This window comes from Nyctereutes procyonoides, unplaced genomic scaffold, assembly GCF_905146905.1.
Source record: "Nyctereutes procyonoides isolate TBG_1078 unplaced genomic scaffold, NYPRO_anot_genome, whole genome shotgun sequence".
Classification (NCBI taxonomy): domain Eukaryota; kingdom Metazoa; phylum Chordata; class Mammalia; order Carnivora; family Canidae; genus Nyctereutes; species Nyctereutes procyonoides.
In genome coordinates this window covers 834,587-855,675 of record NW_026575037.1, presented here as the reverse complement: position 1 = coordinate 855,675, position 21,089 = coordinate 834,587, and the positions used below count along the sequence as shown (strand labels likewise).

Below are 21,089 nucleotides of genomic sequence, written 5' to 3'. Positions count from 1 at the left end.
TTACCTATTCTTGATGATTGCCCTCCACAAGAAATAGCCAACTTTCTAAAAAAAAACAAAATAAACAAACCCATCTCCCCACCAAACTCAGCTCCTACAGGGAACTGGGAGGGGAGTGAGGATGGAGGACCCAATTTAGGAGCCAAGCCCTTAAGATAGAGAGACAAAAGTGTTTGTATATGAAGACTTAACATGTGGGGAGGATGCAGAAATCCTCACCAGTGACTGCACTTGTCCACTAAAGTGTGAACTGCCCTGCCAACACTGCTCCACATGTGGTAACAACAGTCCAATTTTCTTGGGGCACCTGGGTGGCTCAGTTGGTTGAGCATCTGCCTCTGGCTCAGGTCATGACCCCAGGGTCCTGGAATCAAGTCCTGCATCAGGATCCCTGCTCAGTGGGCAGTCTGCTTCTCCCTCTCCCTCTGCCTGCTGCTCCCCTGCTTTCTCTCTCTCTCCCAAATAAATCATAAAAATAAACAGTCCAATTTTCTCTGATGGACAACCTGCTCTCTCCTCCCTGTCCATGTAGCTCAGTCACAGCTAATCCCACTTAGATCCCTTCTGGCTCAGTTGTTAAAACCATGAGTCCCGCTGACGCCAGTGATTGGAGCTGAGAAATGGGCAAAGAAAGATACTTGGTGGCATCAGAGTATCTGAATCCAGCAGCACCTTAATCTTGGAATTTACCCCTACATTTTATAAGTTGTAGAAGCCATAACATTTCCTTTCCTTCTTTCTTTTCTTTCTTTCTTTCTTTCTTTCTTTCTTTCTTTCTTTCTTTCTTTCATCCTAGTGTATAAGCCTATTTGAGTTGAATCTCTGTCACTTGCAACCAAAAGAGACCTCATAAACCCACAGTAAGGGCACTGAGTCGCTGCTCAAAGAGAATGAGAGCTTCAGTAAAGGGCAGTGACAATGTTTTGGGCACCTGGCCTGAGCCCTGCGGGCTCCTGAGAAGAAGAAAGGTCAGCTCCACCCAGACGGGGGTGCAGGCCCTAAGAACGTGCCCGGGAGCCATAGCAGAGCTCGCCAAGACAGCAGAGCTCATCCTGAGCTGACATCTAGTCCTCCACCCACCTAACTTTCCAGTGAGAATCAATGTGAGAACATGAAACTGCATTTGATGAGGTTTTGCCTCCTCTGACTCCCACAGTGCTTTCCAGATCCCCAGAATGTAATTTTTAATTTAGAGGCACCCAGAGACACCCGAATTGGGGTCCACCACCAGCCACGTTTTTTTTTTTTTTTGTTACTAAAATCCAAGCTTTCTCCATTTAAAATCAACATCTGACCCCAAAGTCCTTCTTCTCTGTGACTATTGTCCCTCCCTACGTTCACCCGGCCTGAAGAGGGAGGACGGTAGCTCTTTAACAAAAGCACAGTATTAGACCTTCACGACTTACCTCAGGTCGTACTTTTTGAGTAGATGCTTTGATTTCTTCTTTCCTGGTTCATTTCCTGCTAGTCATCTGACCTGGAGAGAGGGGGCGAGTTACAGACTGAGGTGCTAATCAGTCCTTCTCCCAGCTTCTGCGGAGCATCAGGCACTGTATACCACTGTGGGGATGCAATGGAGCGGGAACTGGCCCCGGCCCTCCAGGCTTCCAGCAGCAAACCCTCAGCGGGGGGGTCTTTTCTGTAGCTCTTAGATGACAAAACTAGGGGCAGCCTGAGGACCTAACACATTTCTGAAACTCGTTTCATGCTGTTTGCTTTACCTGGCCTGTTCTACTCGAGACGCATCTACAGGCTCCGGCAATTCATTCCCTCCCCAGAATGAGAGCCATGCGGGCTGTCAGTTGCCGGAGTGGGCAAGGGAAAGGCGCAGCGTAGGTGTCCTTGCTTCTACCCTCGATGCTTGAACTCCTGGGCCCAGGCTCGGCGCTGCCTTGGGGCGGGAGGCAGAGAGCAGGCCAGTCCTCCTCCTACAGGTCGCCCAGTCAGAAACACGGCTCGAAAGCGGAAGAGTCTTCGTGTGACAGTCACTGCATTGCCAGACTGAGGGTGACAAGCACTCTGGGTGCCGCCAGCACGTTAGTCCTGGGAATAGAATCCTATTTGGAGCGGATGTGACGGGCCTGGACACAGAAGGGGCTCCGAGAATCAGCTCCTCCTGTTTATTTCAGCTTAATGTTTAAAAACAAGCAAGCCAGCACTGGAACGAGGCCGGCAAACGGTTGCTGAGAAGTTGGAGTCGGGCCTGGGACTGCATGTCCCCTGCCCAGCGTGCTTCCCTGCGCCTCCGCGCCTCCACCCACCAGGCTGCTCCCCACCGCCCTTCCCCACAGTCCCCCTCGGGGCAGCTGCTGCTCCGGCTGGCTGCCGGGGGCGCCTTCCTCTCCCCACCCTGCCCCAAGCCCGGTCACTTTCTTTTGGGGCAGCTCTGACACAGCCTGAAAGTCAGGGTTTCCAGAGATGAGACACATCAGAGGCCGCCGTGCCCACGGCCCTGTGCGGGCTGGGCTGAGCTCGAGCGTTCCGAGCGCAGTGGAACATGCGGCTCCACACGCGCGCACAGGGAGCCCCAGCCCTGGGGCCCCTAGAAAAGCGGGCCAGCCTCCAGGCACACTCCAGGTGTCCTCAGGATCTGAGCCAAAGGAGGCTTTCACCCCTGGGGGCTCAGGCAGCAGGAGCCAGATGGAAGGAAGCACAGAGAACAGCAAGTCAGAGATGCAGGGCAGAGATGAGGCTGTGCCGGGAGCAAGTTTCTGGTGTTTGATGCTTGTCAAACGCAAACACGCATCCTGTTTGGCTCAGGATGCGTATTTACACTTGCCTTTACTTACTGTAAAGTAGTGCACATGGTTCGGTCTGTACACACAGGGGGCATGTTTTTCATCTGATGTGTATGAATGTGTGCATGAACCTGCAAACACGAATGGCAACTATGAATAGACGAGTATGCAAATAGAATGAGTACACCAGCGTCTTCTCACGGCCACGTACAGTTGGCTCTGGCTCCTTCACTCGCTGATAACATAAGACAATATTTCGCATTCATTAATAACCTGCCCCTAAACCAAAGGACATCAACGATGACCTTTCCCTTCATTTTCCAAGGAATCACAAGCACACTTCTGGGCTTGGACAGCAGAGGGTAGCACTTTTCTTACTGAAAAGGGAAAGAAGAAAATGGGTTGGGAGCATTTCTCTCCCACCCAGCAGCTTCCTCACTAAAGAGCTTCACAAAGAGGGATGTTCCATGGTTCCACACAGATTTACAGAAAAATTAAGGAAACACAGAAGCCCTCAATTTACTTACTGTCTCCTGGGAGATACCAAAAAATAAATACCAGCTTAAAAAAACAGTTATAACGTCAGTTAGAGTAGGTGCAAGTGCCTTGGGAGCCAGGAGGAAGGTCACCAAACTCATGGAGCAGGATGCAGGGTCAGAGAAAATACTGCAAGATTGTGATACTCAAACTAAGCCTCCAGAGATAGATAGGAAGCGCCTAGGCTGCAGGGGAGGGAGAGCCATTCAAGGCACACAGAAGAGCATGACAAGAAGGAAGGCATGTCTGGGCAACCTGCCATGCTGGAACTCACCCTGTTTTATGCTTCTCCATGACACTCAGTGCCATCTGACGTTTTACAACTTTCTATGTGTATTGGCTATCTCTGCCAACCAGAATATCAGCCTCCTGAGACCAGGGACTTTGTTTTGTTCTTTGCTATATCCCCAGCATCTAGAACTTGCTTAGCATGTAGTAGGAATTAAGAAATCTTGGTGAATGCATAGATGCTGCAGAGGAGTGAGAAATGAAACTGGAAGTCAGGTAAGGTGTCCCCCACAATCACAAGGGCCTTGTGTGCTATGTTTGCAAGTGTGAACATTACCTTGGAGAGCCAGCACAGGATTTATAACCTGGAAACCTATAGACCAAACACATGAGTGTTTCACTTGACCTATACTGTGTTTTTAAAATTAAGATCTTTTATTAAAATATATGCATGCTTGTATGTATCTGGCTTCCCTTAAAATGCAGTAATTTGGGGCCTAAGGTCTTGCAAGACAAAGTCACTAATGCCGATAGCAGGTAGTCGTTTAACAAGGCTTGTGCTCCATGGGCAGCCTGGGTGGCTCTGCGGTTTAGCACTGCCTTCAGCCCAGAGCATGATCCTGGAGATCCAGGATCAAGTCCTGCTTCGGGCTCCCTGCATGGAGCCTGTTTCTCCATCTGCCTGTGTCTCTGCCTCTCTCTCTCTCTGTATGTATCTCATGAATAAATAAATAAAATCTTTAAAAATATATTTATAAAAAAAAAACAAGGCTTGCGCTCCAAAGGATACAAACATAGTCATTGAAGAGGCACACACACCCCAATGTTTATAGCAGCAATACCCACAAGAGCCAAACGATGGAAAAAGCCCAGATTTCCATCAACAGATGAATAGATGAATGGATAAAGAAGATGTGGTATATATATATATGTTATATATATATGTTATATATATAAATATACATATATATATATATATTACTCGGCTATCAAAAAGAATAAAATCTTTTTTGCAGTGACATGGATGGGACTAGAGGATACAATGCTAAGCAAAATAAGTCAGTCGACTGACCCCATTCAACCCACAGAATCATGACAAACAATAACAAATTATTTAAGGCTATCACATTTTGGGTGGCTTGTTACATAGCAATAGATAACCTAACACCCACATTACCACGTATTAGGAATGTGGCTTTGGGCACGTTATTTAGCATTATTAAGCCTCAAATTCTCATCTTTAAAATAATGGTTAAAGTACTGACTTGAGAGTTTTTTGAGATTCAAACTAGATCATGAATGGAATATACTTAGCTTTGAAGCTGGCACATTTTTTTTTAAGACTTTAATTATTCATGAGAGACACACAGAGAGAGGCAGAGACACAGGCAGAGGGAGAAGCAGGCTCCCTATGTGGAGTCGGATGCAGGACTCAATCCCAGGACTCCCGGGATCACTTCCTAAGCCAAAGGCAGAGGCTCAACTCCTAAGCCACCCAAGGGCCCCTAAAGCTGGCATGTCTTAAGTGCTTGATAAATGTGAATCATTATTTTGTCTCAGTTGTCATTATTATTGTTGTTGAAGTCTCTGTAGTGGGTAGCTATCTCTCAAAACCAGCATGCCAAAAGGGGAGCAGAAGCAGGGAAGGTACTGATGGACAGAGCAGGGTCAAGGAAGGTGTCCATGCAGAAGACGGTGTGCGTATATATCTTGATATCCCAAACTCCGAAACACCAGGCAGTTGGCCATTTACTTCATTTTGGTGGCTATACTAAGGATTATGGCAACTCCTATCAAATCATAATTGATTAATTCAAAACCCATTCAAAAATATTTATTGAGGTACTGTTCTAGGTGAACTGGGGATACAACAGTGAACAAAACAGATAAAGAGCTCTTTCCTCATGGAACTTCCATTCTAGTGTTGAGGAGCAAATACCAAACACATAAGAAGTAAAATATGTGGTATGGCAAATGGTGATAAATACAATGGAAAAAAAAAAGTAAGAGTGATAAGTGTGCCCTGGAAGAAACTGGGTTGTAATTGTATGTAAGTAGGTCAAACAAGCCTTCTTTGAACATGGTGGGAAGTGAGGGAGAATATGGGGGTGGGCAGGGACCACCAAAGAGAAAGATCCAAAGGTAAAAAAAAAATCTGAGGCTCATATTGTTATATCTGCTAATTATCAATCATACTGATGGATATGTATGTTTCCTCCCAATGATTCTGTAAGACAAATGTTGTTATATGTTATCTTTCATTAGTCACTTCTTTATCCAATTGCACTATATGTCTCTTTTAGCTACTTTAACTTCTTTTTGAAACAAGGGAAGATGATGTATTAGTCAAGTGAAGTTAGGTTAAATAACAAACAATCCCCAAATCACATTAGCTTACCACAATAATAGTGTATTTTTTGTTCGCAAAGTCCTTAGTGGCTGGACTCCACAGGGCCCCTACCCACTGAGGCACAGCATCCATGTTTCCAATCACTGCAGCAGGGAGGAAAGATGGACAATTGACATCCGCTCTCAAATAATGGAAGACACCAATCACTATTTCTCTCCTAGTTCATTGATCAGAGCAGGTAATGTAGCTCTCTGTGTGTGTGATCATCCTAAATGCCTAAAAGTAAAAGGAAATAGATATTAATGTATACTTTAATGTCTACCATAGATAGATACATGGATAGATAGAATGATAGTAGTAATAAAAATGATACCTGATAGTAATAAAAAATAATAGAGAGAGAAAGTAAATAAAAGGAAACTGAGTCTTACTAAGCAATTTGCCTAAGGTCAAGCAGCTTATAAATAGCCAAATCAAGATCAGAATCCAGATTCATTTGAATTTCAAATTGGTCCCAGTGAGACTGCTTGGAATCTATGGCACTGAACCATTGAAAGGAGTTCTTTGATATCCTTTCAGATATGAGCAACTGAATGTGCCTTTCTGACTGGGTGATATGTTTCTCTCTGAATTTTGTTTTCATGAAGCACAATTTGAGAACCTCTGCTCTTTTTCCAGCAAATTTTACAGCTATCATTATTTAACTATCATTACAAAGGACCTCAGTCAGATCAGCAAATACTACTGTTCCATGGTATCAGAGTTTAAGAGTCACTAAGATGAAAGCCTCACTCCACGGTGATTCCCAAAACCAACAACCAATTCTCTGGTTCTCCAGACACCAACTCGGTGTTCAACAATTTAATTCAATTCTGATACTGCCTTTCCAGAGTTAATGCAGACCTCACAGCATAAGGGCTCAGCCCCACAAGACTGGACCCCACTTCAGATGCCAGTGGAAAGTCCCAGCTTCCCTTTCTTTTGACTGGTAATAAATCAGGGGTTCAAGTTTTCATGCCTCATTGGGAACACCATTCGTCTAACACTTTGAAGTGTTTGCCAACCTGTAATCTCTCCAAACTCTGTTATTTAGGAGTTTTATGAAGATTTTATTATGTAGACATGATGAAGTAAATCATTTGGCCATTGGTGACTGAATCTCCAGTTCATCTCCTCTCCCAGGAGAGGGGTCAGGATGGGGGCTAGAAGTTCAACAATCTAAGCAAGTCACCTCATTAGCATACACAAGATACTCTGATCACTCTGGAGATTTCTGAAGCTCTAGGAGCTATGTGCCAGTAACCCAGGACAGATCCAAACATTAACAAACCATCTCCAATTTATGATGGTTCAACTTGCCATTTTTCAACTTTACAATGATATAAAGTGACATGCATTCAGTAGAAACTGTACTTTGAATTTTGATTTTTTCGCAGCCTATTGATATACAGTACAATCCTCTCTTACAATGTTGGGTGATGGCAGGGACACAGCTCCCAGTGAGCCACAAGGTCACAGGGTTAAACAACGGATGCCCTTACAGCCATTCCGTCCTGTTCAACTGTCCTGTTTGCCACTTCCAGTACAGTATGCAGTGAATTACATGGGACATTCAACACTTTATTATAGAATAGGCTTTGTGTTCGATAATTTTGCCCAGCTGTAAGCAAATGTAAATGTTCTGAGCATGTTTAAAGTAGGCTAAGCTAAGCTATGATGTTTGGTAGGTTAGTGAATGAAATGCCTTTTCCACTGAATGGTCTTTTCAACTGATGATGGGTTTACCGGGGTTGTAAACCTTTTTATAAGTATGTTTTATCATACTACACTCACCATGCTTAGACTAATTTCATTCCAAAATATCCCAAACTTGCCATTTTGAATGTGGAGACAATTTGTGACTTTCCAGAAATGGAAAGTAGGAGTGGGAAACGTCTGAGAGAAATAAATTTTAAAAATTGTTCAATTAGGGGCACCTGGGTGGCATAATCAGTTAAGCCTCCAACTCTTGTTTTTGGCTCAGGTCCTGATTTCAGGGTGGTGATATCGAGCCCCGCATTGGGCTCCATGCTCAGTGTGTAGTCTGCTTGAGATTCTCTCCCCCTCACCCTCTGCTCCTCCAGCATGTACACATACACACTCTCTCTCTCTTTCTAAAATAAATCAATAAATCTTTTTTTAAAAAAGTTTTTCAATGGAACTGATTCTAGAAATTACTGAAACTGGACATTAATACCTGGAAACTTCTCTAAAGATTTTTTTTTAAGATTTTATTTATTTTTTTTCATGAGAGACACAGAGAGAGGCAGAGACACAGGCAGAAGGAGAAGCAGGATCCCCGCAAGGAGCCCCATGCAGGACTCTATTCCTGGATCCTGGGATCACACCCTGAGCTGAAGGCAGATGCTCAACAGCTGAGCCACCCAAGTGTCCCTCCGAAGATTTTTTAATAAGTGGTGTGTATGAGGTGCCCTGATCAGATGAGAGGTGGTGGTGGGGATGGTAAAAGAATTCACCCTAAGTAGAACAAAAGGGATAACAGTTTACTGAATACACCATTAAGGGAGCCGCAGGCAGGACAGCAGAGGAGATGCTGCCTACTAGGAGGCAGTGGGTAGGGGCTGTTTTCAAAGGGGGAAGATGAAGAGATCTGGTGATGTATGGAATTCTTCCTTTTTTGGTAACTGTGCCTGACTGTAAGTAACCTGTTGGTTAGGGCCTATGGCAGCTTGGAGGTGGATGGGCTTAATGAGCTCATTTGTGTTCAGCTCAGTGGTCAAATTGGGCCCTTTAGCCTTGCTCGTGATTCCATGGCTCAAGCCTGTTGCCTAAAAGTAAACTCTACAATGTGTACATGGTTTCTATAAAACATGTTGCTTGTTGAGTTATGGAGATCTGTATGTGTATACATAATACAGACCTGCAATACCTCTTCCAAACTGGGAATCTTTCCAAACTCACCTGCCAGTGAGCCCTATGTTGAATTTATGTGGTGACAACATTTGACCTAAAGGGTCATGAGGCTGTTTAAGGTCTTTATAGAGAGGTTTTTTTTTTCTGTACTAGTGTGAATATTCATAGAGCTGTCAAAATGTGAATTTTGATCATGTCAACCTAAAATTGTCAGGAGGCAATAATTAATATTAAGCAAGAGTGTTTATTTGGGATCAAAATACTGCAATTCAGAGTACATAGATTTGAGAAGCAACCCCAATGGTGTCCCATAAGGGAGCAAAAATCAAAGGTTTTTAAAGCACAAAGGGAATGCTTGCACATGTTTTTGATTGGTGTTGGCGGCAGAAAGCTATCTTTGAATGTAATTGGTTGCTAAGGCTATCACTAAGCAAAGTCTCTTACTGTTAGCAAGTTGCAAGCATCCTGGTAATTTTTGAGGTGTGGCCCAGTTCAAAAGTTCCTGGTTCGACCTGGCGAGGATGTGCAAGACCCCACTTCCTTGCTGGCCTCTGGGCTCCATTTTAAAACCACTTAGCATAAGTGACCCCATTTCATTCCACTTTTCATGACCAAGTATTAATTTGATCATGGAAAGCTGATCCAGATTGGGGTGTTACATCATAGCAAGACACATACCATGTTACCTTTGTAAAATAAAAACATTTCTGAAGCATGTTCGGCCCCCATGATTTGAATCAGAAATTGTGACCTAGATGGGCCTCATGGTTTCCTTTTGGTCTCTCTTTTAATAAGCTTCATGCCATTCTTCTCTGTCTGTTCTCTCTTTGTATCTGAGCCAGTGGAGAAAGATGGGTCTTGGCAGATGTTGCCCTTCTCTTTGCTTCCTCATGGCAGTGATTTGTGATTTATGCAAATTTTTTTTAAACATTCAGACAGAAAGGGTTCTGATGTGATTTTTCCTGTTGTCCTTCAGATCCCTCTTTAGAGAGATGTGACACAGTATCAAAGGGAGGTTTCACCCCACATCCCCTCCTCCAACCCTGCTTTTCCCCTAAGATGAAAGGGCTGAAAACACACTGTACCACACTCAAGGTTTTAGGAATGATAGAGCCCTCTGTGAAATGATGAGTCAAAAACCCCTAAACAAATAAGAACATACTCAGCATTTTGCATAGAGTTTCAGATTTCTCAGATACCCTCTGCCAGGCCCAGATTAAGAACTTCCATCCTGACCAGTGATTCTCACAGGCTAGAGGCTCTGGGAGGTCCCTTGGATCTTTGGGCAGGAAGATTCAAGCTCTACACCAACACTTCCGCCCACTCTGAGACATACACCTGGCACCATCAGCTGAAAACATTTTGAATAACAAGAAATAGATCCCTCTCTTGTCCTCAGTCTCACATTATTCAAGGAAAATAATTCCTCCAGGTGGTTTACCTCTTTGATGTGAAATCTTTTTTCTATAAAGGAGAGCCATTATAGAAGATGGAAATTTTCCTGAGATAAATACCTTATCAGGATTGCTCCTGTCCTTGACTCAGACTTCTGAATTCAATCTCTTTAGTCATTTGTATGTTTAGTTAATTGCATGCTGATCACTATTTAAAAACTAAGTTTTTCTCTTATATTTACTTTGGAATTCTTTTCTCTGTACTCTATGGAGAAAGGCAATGAAGCAAATGAGAAGTGACTCACCTTTTTTCCCCCATCCCTTGCCTAAAAGGGATTTAAAATTTCTACAGCACCCAAAGATTTTAGAAACAGAAGCTAATTCAGTTGATTAGTCCAGAATAGAACCAATAAGGACCCATAACAATCCACAATCACATCCCAAGGCTACTTCCTTAATCCCAATGAGTCATCATCTCAAAATAAGTCTATGGTCACAATAGGACCAGATGATACTTTGGAGGCCCCATATCTACTAATTAATCTCCAAGAGCAGAAAGCACATGATGGTGGTTCAGTCATGGTATCCCCATGTGATAAGAGAAAGCCAAGAGGAGATACAAGAATATGACAATCTTTACTCTGGGAAATAAATTAAAATCCATCTGGTCAATGGCCCAGCTGTGGCATGAAGCTCACTGCACTCTATGCCTCTGGGTTTTTAGGGATCTTTCTGGAAGAAATACCTTCCCGGTGCCTGGCCCTAATTCTTACCCTTCCTGACGATGTCCATCACCACTGCTTCCCTTGCCTGTTAAACTCCGACTCACTCTTCACAACACAGCTTAAAAGGCAATTCCTCTGTGAAGTGTACCTTGCTGAAGCAGAATTACACCCTCCTTGTTCCTACAGATGTTCATAGTACCACTGCTAGGGTAATAAATATGATATTATATTGATGGTCATCTGTTTGCGCTTCTTTGTCTACCTTGCTCAAAGATGGTGAAGTTCCTGAGATTAGGAATTATGCTTTTTCCATGCAACTTCACACTTAAAATAGCTCTGCCTGGAGCATCTGCATTTGTTCTTGCAGGGAGCTTTGTAACTCCAAAGTACGCAAAGGAGGATGTTTCAAACAGAGATCTTAATTGGGAATACATTAGCAATGATTTCTGGGTGAACTATGCATACCTTTTGGCCTTACTGTAGGACTGACTTCAGATTCTCAGGAACCTCGTAGTTGTAGTAAAGAGGAGTCGACATAAGCCAATGGTTGTTGTTGGGCTGGTGAGACTGGGGACCTCAAAACGGCCGACCCCAGGCCAGCAACCTCCCAATAAGTCTGTCTTGCCACTCTACCCTACCTTAGCACACAAAAACCTGTAACTCTTGCCCTAGTTGGAATGGCACCCTGCCCCCATCTTCCCGCTGAAAGCTCTTTATAGACCCCCCTGCAGTTTGCCTGGGTGTGACTTCCCTGACTCAAGCCCCTCTGAGTCACGGAACCTCTCCCCATTAAAGCATTCTCAAACCTACTGACTGGCTCTGCTGTTTTTAATTTCTCTGCCGTTCGTTTGGGAAAAACCTAACAGTTGTCATTATAATATTATGATTAATGCTAAATAAGGTCTGAGTAGACAGAGAAAGATGGTTAGAACTTTTTTTCTAAATGTGTATTTGACAGTCTTTGTCTAAAGACTTGACACAGCCCAGCAGTTGCTGGACTGGGCCTGCTGGGCCCTCTGCCACCATTGCCACCATGAGGGTCTCTGTATGTGAGAATCTTTTATTGGACTGTAAAAATTTTAAAGGACTGGGTTGTGCTACTCAGGAAAAGTTTTGAAATGGGTCAGGCAATAAAAGATCTTCTGTTAGGCCCCTTTGACAACAATTAACAGTTACTGGATCCCCCAGAGAAAGAGCCCTAGGACCTATAAAACATGATGAAAGTCAACATATGACAGATTTGGGGGAAATTAGCTCACCTAATTACTAGAATTTTGACAGTCTGTAATTCCTCTTACAGGCGGTATGAAATATATCAGCTATTAACATTCCTCAGCGGAAATCTTGAGAACAAGGAATCATTTCCTTAAATTTCATTGTCTTTTAGTTAAGTGACTCCTCTTTCACAAATACTGCGGAGTGGAAATGCAAACCACAGCCGCTTTTTGAAGATGGATTGACAATTTGTCACAAATAACAGTGTGTGAATCAATTTAGTCACCATAGGATTGGACTCTTGCTCCTGATAACATCCAAAGAGGCTCAAGAGATTGTAATCTTTACAATCAAATAACCAGAGGAGACAGCTCTAATCTGATCTATGCTATAGTGAACATAATAAACACTCTAAAATGCCCCAGTGTTATTTACTTGATATAACTATAATTAGACAAATCAGCAATGAGCCAGATTGTGCCTTGGGTCAGTGATATAGCCCTTGGTAAATATTTCAGGTTTCCTGAGAGACTCAATGAGCTCAGTGCTCTGAGATACAGAGACAAAAACGATGAGAGCTAATGAAACATGAGTAGGGATCACGTGATACATGTGAAGGGTGTTCTGGGGCAGTGGGGGGAGATCATAGAGTCTTGGGGGAACAGGAGAGCCACAGCTTCCGTTCTCCACTAGCAGTTGTTATTTTTAAAGCACAGTCTCTTTGATGTGATGTACATTATCATTTCATGCTCCTTCAATATTCTTTTTCATGTGGGGATTTTGAGTCATTTTCATACTTCCTCTTTTAAAGTTCCTTAAACCCCTATAAAGTATAAGAATACTGATTGCTGCCCTTGGAGATAGGACTTTTTTTTTTTTTTAACCACCACTAACATAAGTACCATTCATTTCTCCTCATTGCTCCCTGGTTCTTGGAAATGGACAGTATAGACTTCCTGATCCTTAAGGTTAAGAGCTGTGGCAGTCCCTGTCTAGTCAATCTGTTCATGGAACAAACACCTCTTTGAAGGAAGGATTCACATTCTTATCTGATAACTACGTACTACACATATTCTTGGTATATTTTTTTCTAAATTGGAACTCTCTCTTTAAGAATTTACTTTGGGCTCTCAATTCCCTGGAATAAATTAAAAAAAAAATTAAACAGGTATAATTGACATATAACATTATATTGATATACAGGCATACGGCATAATGATTTGATGTTTGTATGCTTGCATATGATCAGCACATAAGTCTAATTAATGTCTGTCACCTTACATAGTTACAATATCCTAAGAACTACTGGAAAACATAACTTTGGAACTTTAAAGATAACTACTTTAGTTAATAAATTAGAATTTAAAGTAACACTGAGAACAGATACTAAATGCAGCATTTTGTCCCAAATAGGTATAGTTAATGCATTTCTGAGTCTTAGGTCTCACCAGGCTGTGACTACAAAATGAGAACTTTCCAGGACAGGTCTAACTAGCCCAATGCCAGAAAGTGGTGCTTCTGTGATTGGTCCCTACCTTCTTCTGAGATCCTCAGAGGGATCTTGGGCATTCTCAGGCAGTGTCCCCCATGTCTCCACCAGGAGGCATTACAGCATGGTGCTTAAGAGCCTAGGCACTGAAGTCTTACTACAGAGAGAAGCTTAAATCCCCACTCTTTCACTTACTTTGTGACCTCTCTGTTTCTGAGTTTATTCATTTTAAAACTGACACAATAACCATACTCATAGAGATTGTTAAATAAGAGGATATGTATACAATGCTTTAGCATGGTGTTGGCACTTTTTAAGTGCAACTTCTAGCAGATGGGATGCTTTTGGCATAACACAAATATGTAACACAGAAACTGGTCAAGAATGGCTTAAACATGAGAAGGATTTATTATCTCATTTAACAAGGACTCCCAAGATGGGATGGCTTCAGTGGTTCAGTGACTTAGAGCGAGGGCATGAACAATTTCTTTTTCTGCTCTACTCTTTCCTCTGTCAGATTTTCCTCAGACAAGCTGCCATTGTGTGTGTGAGAAGTTTACATATGTCATCCAGACAAGAAATTGTCCAGAGAAAACAAGAGAAGGAAACATCCTTCTCTTACTACAACTTGATTTTTAACAGCAAAAAAAACCTCACTCTTGGCAGACTTCTCTTCATTTGCCACTGGCCAGAATTTCACCACACATCCATACTGAAACCAGTCACTAGTGAGGAGAATATTTACCATGATTGAATTACACTGACCAAGATCTTTGACCAAGGAATAAGATCACCTCCCCCAGGAGTATGTGTCCCTGAAGTTAGGGAAAGATGGAACACAAAAGACATGTGACTGAGTCCCACCAAGAAAATAAAGTTGAGACTGGCTTGCTAAGTACTCTGATGGTGTGAGCAGAGTCTGAAACCTGTTGGGATTGAGCAGCATTCCCAGGGTTTGTAGCTGAGGATGCATGTTTTCTGGAGACAAAATATGAACTACACATGACAGCTATCTGATGGGAGTTTGATTGGTGGGACTGCAAAGAATTGTTACAGTTAGGGTGTGAGAGGGAATGAACTAGGAGAATAGGAGATGGTGGTCAGAAGCTGGATGCTTGGAATTGGTGTTAAGGTTTACAGATATTGGTAATGACAGAAACTAGAATTTAATCATTGGAATTAAGTGGCTGAAACAGACTGGAGAATAAGATCATTGGAGAAAGAGGTCAAGGAACTGAGAAACTAGAAAAAATCATGTAAGGTAGACATTGAAGTCCTCAAGAATTGTGACAGGCAGTACTGGAATGATAGGGAACCCAAGAATGAAGATGAGAGAGGGCAAGAGAAAATAGGAGCTCATTTGCAACAAAGAGAAATAGTGGGTGGTATGGTTTGTTGATGTAAGATTCAGAGAGTGAATTTTAGGTCATGGAAGATTAAGGGAACCATCTACTAGTCTCTCCTCAGACCAAGTATTGTGAGGAGTGCAGAAGAAAGTCGACCTGGAAAGGATTCAAGGGAAGTAATTTTGACTAGAACAAAAAGGTGAAAGGAAGGTTGAAACAAGCTAAAGATTTAGAGAATTTTATTGATGATTGATTTTGAGTTCCAGAGGGCACGACGGAAGGGATTAGGAAATATAATACGGAAGAGTATTCCTGAAGGAATAATGTGAAAGCCATATGGAGCTTCTTGCAGTGACAAAATTAACAGGAGTCAAGGACATATGAAATCTGCCTTGATGGTTTTGAGGAAGAAAGTTGTGGCAAGGCTTCATACTGAAGGGTAGAAACAGGTGACAAGATCTTTCTAGGAGTCCTGCTGAGTCTGGAGTGTTTAATGACCCTGTGGTGAAAGCACTAAGGGTCTTACCCTGAGCACATCAAGCTTAAAGCTCCCAGCTGACCTTGCTAATGGTGGTGTAGACGCTGAGGCTAGAGATGATAGTCTTACACCAAGCCTGAGCTCCTTTCTTGACCTGCTGGTAGATGGTCAGACACCAGGGATGAGATCTAACTCTGAGCATCGAGACATCAATAGCTAACACTGAGTGCAGTATATGCTAGGTACGTGGTATTTTTATGTGTATTAGCACACTTGATCCTCAGAATAATCCTCTGAAGTAGGTGTTATTATATCCGTTTACAGGTGAGAAATCTGATGCTTAACGCGATTATGACTAATAGTGATTTGTCCGATGTCATCATAAGAGATGGAGAGCAAATATGAAACTAGGCAGTCTGATTTGAAAACACTTGCTCTTAAATTGTATGATACACCACCTGGGGAACTTTTTAAACCATCCTGGGTTTAAAACTTGCTTTTTACCCCTTATTCATCTAGAAATCACAAATGCAGTATTTACCCGAAGAATATAAAAATACTAATTGGAAAAGAAATATGTATTCCTATATTACATTATTTACATAAAGATAAGCAAACTAAGTGTCTATCAATATAAATTATAGACGAATGGATCGAGAAGATGTGAGATAGATATATGTAATATATATAATGTAATATATATATTACATTAATGTAATGTATCAATGTAATATATATATTACATTAATGTAATGTATCAATGTAATATATATATTACATTAATGTATTAATGTAATATATATATACACATACACACACACGCACCATAAAAAACAGAATGAGACCTTGCCATTTGGCACAACATGGATGGGTACCTAGAGGATATTATACTAAGTGAAATAAGTTGGACAAAGACAAACACCATGACTTCGCTTACGTATGAAATCTAAAAGACAAACAAATAAGCAGAAACCCATAAATAAAGAAAACAAACTGATGGTTACCAGAGGGGAAGAGGTGAAGGACAGGCAAAATGGATAAAAGGGAGTCGAAGGTAAAAACTTCCAGTTATGGAATAAGTCACAGGGATGAAACGTACAGCACAGAGAATATAGTCAATGGCAATGATACTGTACTAGTATTGTATAGTGACAGATGATAACTACACTTGTGAACATAGCATAACATATAGATTTGTCCAATCACTGTTGCACACCTGAAACTGATGTAGTAACACTGTGTGTCAACTATACTTCAATAAAAAAGGGGAAAAATAATAAAAATCACAGATGCTTGTTTGCTCAGATGGACTTATCACTTTACATATTATAACATTAGGCATTTAGGTGGGTCTTAATATATGCTTTATCAAAAAAATGCAACAATTCCAAGTGATGAACTCTGTTGTAAACATTCTAAAGATTAATTTTGAAAGTAATAAAGTGGAATATAATGTAGAGGTCATGAATATGTGCTCCTATAGGATTTATTTAATGTCTTAATGTTATATAAATGGATACTTGTGGGTTGGGATAAAATTTAATGACAGTATTGACACATCACTAGAAAAGCTGTCAGTGCCCACTTTGGTAGCCCATGGGCCCTTACATAAGGAAGACACGCTAAGTCATAAAGCAATCTGTATTTAAAGAACCTAAATAAATAGTACAATCAAATGAACCTTGACCAGACATTGGACAAAAAAAAAAAAAAAAAAAAAGAGGGATACCCATGGGGACAACTGGAGAAATCTGACCATGGACTGTGTTATTAGACTACAGAATTATCAACTTTTTAAATGATACAAGTATGGTGGCTACAGAGGTGAATGTCCTTATTTTTAGAAAACACATCCTTAGGTATTTAGGGGTAAAGGGTTCTAATATCCCAACTTTCAGATGGTTCACTCAAATGAATGTATGCAAATAGACACACACAGACACATATAGCAAAAAAAAAAAAATTAAAAATGTTAACTGCTAAATCTGAATAACGGTGCATAGATATTCAACTTTTCTATGGATTTGAAGTTTTTCAAATTAAAAAGCTGGGGAAAAGCATGAAGTTTTTAATAACTTTCTTATATGAAATGCAGGTTTTAAAAAAGTATTGTTTCTAAACTGACATCACTTCTATATACTGTGATCTTATGTAGATTTGTTCAAGTAGGTTAACAAATGGCTATTTCATATTCATGTATGTAAGTTTAAATATTCAAATTGGGAACACCTTTAAAACTGGAAAACCAGTAAGTGGTAAAAGAAACACCAACTGGAGACAAAAGTTGAAAAGGTTGCTATTGAGGAACAAACCATCCTTGGTGAAGGAGGGCTGTGGTGGCAGTGGTGGTGTGGGGGCAGTGGTAGAGAGGAGAGAATTCCTGTTTTCTCATACAAGGCTTATTAAAAAGTTATTTAATTCCTCAGATTGTATGTATGTTTAACATAGTATTTTTAAAAATCCAATTAAAAGAACTGCTTTACTCGGCACCTTTGCCCTTAGGATTCCTGTTTCCTTTTATTTTATGCTGTTTTAATGCTTAATGTTAAAAGAAATAAAATGAGGCTATCAAGGAACATTGAAAGCTTATTTTATATACATAGCTTTGCTTCTTATCAGGCACCAGTGACACTTGGCAAGAACTGTTTCTTCCCCTCATGTAGGTATAATCTCACCTGAAATTATAAAATGTTATGCTCTGGTTAGATGTGTAAAAGTTTAAAAGTAAATTGTAAAGCATTATACTCTATTTAGATGTAGAAAAAATAAGAAATTAGTAGTCCTCAAGATAGCATCTGTTAAGAGGAAACTGCATACATGCACTCTACTAAATAAAGATCAAAACTCTTATTTTAGTGTTTGAAATGGTGAAATTATGATTGTATAGAGAACACAATGTTTATGTGTAAGTTCAATCAGTATAGAGGTGGCTGAAATGTCATCAATTATGTAATGAGATGTTACTGTATTTAGTTTTTAATGTGGCAAAAACTTCAATCTATGTTCTGAGTAATATATTTATAAGTTCTCCTTCCAAGAACAAAAGAGCCAGTAATTAATAAAGACAAGTGTTCAGATTTATTTGGAAATTCACAGTTTCTAATGGCACTACAGCTCCGTAGTTACATACTGAAAGTCATCTTTCCACAATACTGGGTGCTGCACACAGATTGTGTACCTTCCCACTCTCCCTCCGCTCTCATCTGGACCTCTTTTCAATGAGTTTCTATACAATCAGGCCCTCTTGCTCTGAATGGCTAATTGTACAGACTGGAAAAAAATTCAAATCATCTAAAACATACTGTTAACCTAAAAGCAGCAACTTAAACAAACAAAAAAGGCTTTAAATAGGTCACATTACAAACAATACCCCCAGAAAGGTATTAGACGAGTTTAAAAACAGTTATTACTAAAAGTGCTCAATAAGTTATAACTTAAGTCTTACAACACAAAATGGTCAATTCTCTCCCTTTCAAAAAGAAACTTCCGACTTTCACTCATTACTGTACAAACACACACTAGGAAATCATTATATTGAAATACAGTTGCTGCCAATTATTTTTAAAGAAAAAAAAAGACAAAATGAAAACAGACACATCGACATCACACAACGTATACCTCTGCACATTTGTAGCCAATACAAAGCAAACATCAAGGAATAATACTCCGTTTAGACTTGACCAATTAGACAAGGCTTGACAAACTCACTAGCTGGTTCCGTGCATATGTACATAGGCAGTGATTATATCATATGAGACCTGGACTCATTTGACAAACCTTCAAATGTTCTATTTGTAGTAACAGGAAGCAATTACCTGAAAGTATGGAGGATTAGTGCTTATTGTGAATGTTTAAAATGTAATGTAGCTAATGAAAACCCTTACAAGTGGTTACTGTGTTTAAGAGGTGAATTTATAAAAAATTTATTTCCAAATACCAGTTATTTGCAAGAAAAAAATCTTGTAGGCTTTTTTTCTCATTGAGTTAATAGCTAGAGAAAAACAAATGAGAATAAGTTAAATGAAAATATCAGTATCAAGGTTTACCCTAAAAGAAGAGACAAAAATTCCAGCAAGTTTTTGCTTCAAGTGAGTTTGCTAAACAGAAGTCTATTTGGCAAGTCTGCAGGATCTTTACACTGTCTGACCCACATTACTGAACTTCAGGCGCAGATCACCTTAAAGCCTTGTAGTGTTTGCAGCTTCAAAAAACTAACAAAGTTATAAAAGAAATCAAATGACAGAAAAAGTTCTCCCTCCTCTTCCAGTGGCATTATAAATAGACAAAAGGCACATAAATATGGGAAGGTGCAAGAAATAGGAACAAAGCTAAAGGAAGAGGTTTAGGCTTTCATTCCTATCCCACCCAAAGGAACTGGGGCTTCCAAATTACGTTTGTCCCAGTAATTAATCTGTGAAAAAAACATCTTTATAAAATGTCTACCATTGTCCTTGTAGGAAGTGATCAGCCTTGTAAAACTGCAGCTCATTAACCAAGATTGACACAATCCCACCTACTTTTTTTAAAAAGGCAGAAACCATAATTTCTGAATACTTTTCCCATTAATATTTTCTCCCTCCCCCAAACCCTTCAAATACCACAGACTGTTCTTCAAAGAACAACAAAAGTCTCCAGTATGAAAAGTTCTATTATTTTATATATGTCCCGAGACCGCTGTGACACCAAATGTTCCCACGGTGATCTCTTTGTTTCCTTTGATTATGTCATGCAGGCTCGGCAATGATCCTGACTTAGTCTGTATTAGAGTTTTTATCAATTTTCCTTGGTCTTGGACTTTAGATCGCCTTCGTTTTAAAGCCCTCTTCTCAGTTTTTGTCTTTTGGGACTGTCCATTGCACAGACTTGTGCAAGCTGAAATGCCACAAAAGTAAGACTCTTCTGACTGTGATGATGTTTCTGAGCTTCCTTCAGACGGAGGACCCTTATAAGAAGAATGATAAACTTCTCCCATATTAGAAAAATCTCTCTGGTTCATAAAGGGCTTCCTTCCTTTTAGGTCTCCATTGGCTACTGGGTGCAATGGATCTGCTGGCTTTATGGTTTCAATTTTTTCAGTTTTGTACTTGCAGCGTTTCTTCTATAACACAAATTTTTTAAAAAGGTAGTAATGAGACCTCCAATAGTTAACTCGTCAAAACATCTAGACAGCTGGGCTAATGGAGCAAAGTACCAACCCAATGAGAAGTAAAACAGTGTTATGAACAGCATAATATACTGTTGTGTTCTGTATAGACACCACTATTACCTTCCCATTTTATAAATACTATTCAATCAAAACTCTTTACTTAGCAGCCACCTCTGAAAATAGATTTAGGAGATGATAACTAACATCTGAGTACTTGCTAAGTACCAGGTATTATCTAGTTGCCTTCATGTGTATCTTAACTTATTGAGAAGTGAGTATTTTTATCCCCGGTTACTAAATTAGAAAACCAAGGTTCTGAGGTTTGGTTCCTGCCCAAGTTACAACACAGTAAGTGGAGGTTGGGATTGAATCCTGGACTATTTTGGCTCTAAAGTCCAAGTTCTTTCACCTAGAGACCATTACCTCTAGTCAAAATGAGTACAACTTAGGCAAAATGGAAAAAGCAGACTTTGTAACCAAAAAGTCTAAGTATTTTTTGAGTTTTACCACTGATTTATTAATAGATCATG

General features: G+C 40.5%; 1 protein-coding gene across 1 annotated transcript in view; it reads right to left on the bottom strand.

The window, feature by feature from the left end:
- Positions 1–18,468: 18,468 nt before the first annotated feature.
- SUCO (SUN domain containing ossification factor) overlaps positions 18,469–21,089 on the bottom strand; it is a 116,316-nt gene continuing 113,695 nt past the window's right edge. The window contains exon 28 of the mRNA XM_055319020.1: positions 18,469–20,511. Coding sequence (XP_055174995.1) covers positions 20,068–20,511 — 444 coding nt within the window. The 3' untranslated portion in view covers positions 18,469–20,067. The remainder of the gene's footprint in view (positions 20,512–21,089) is intronic.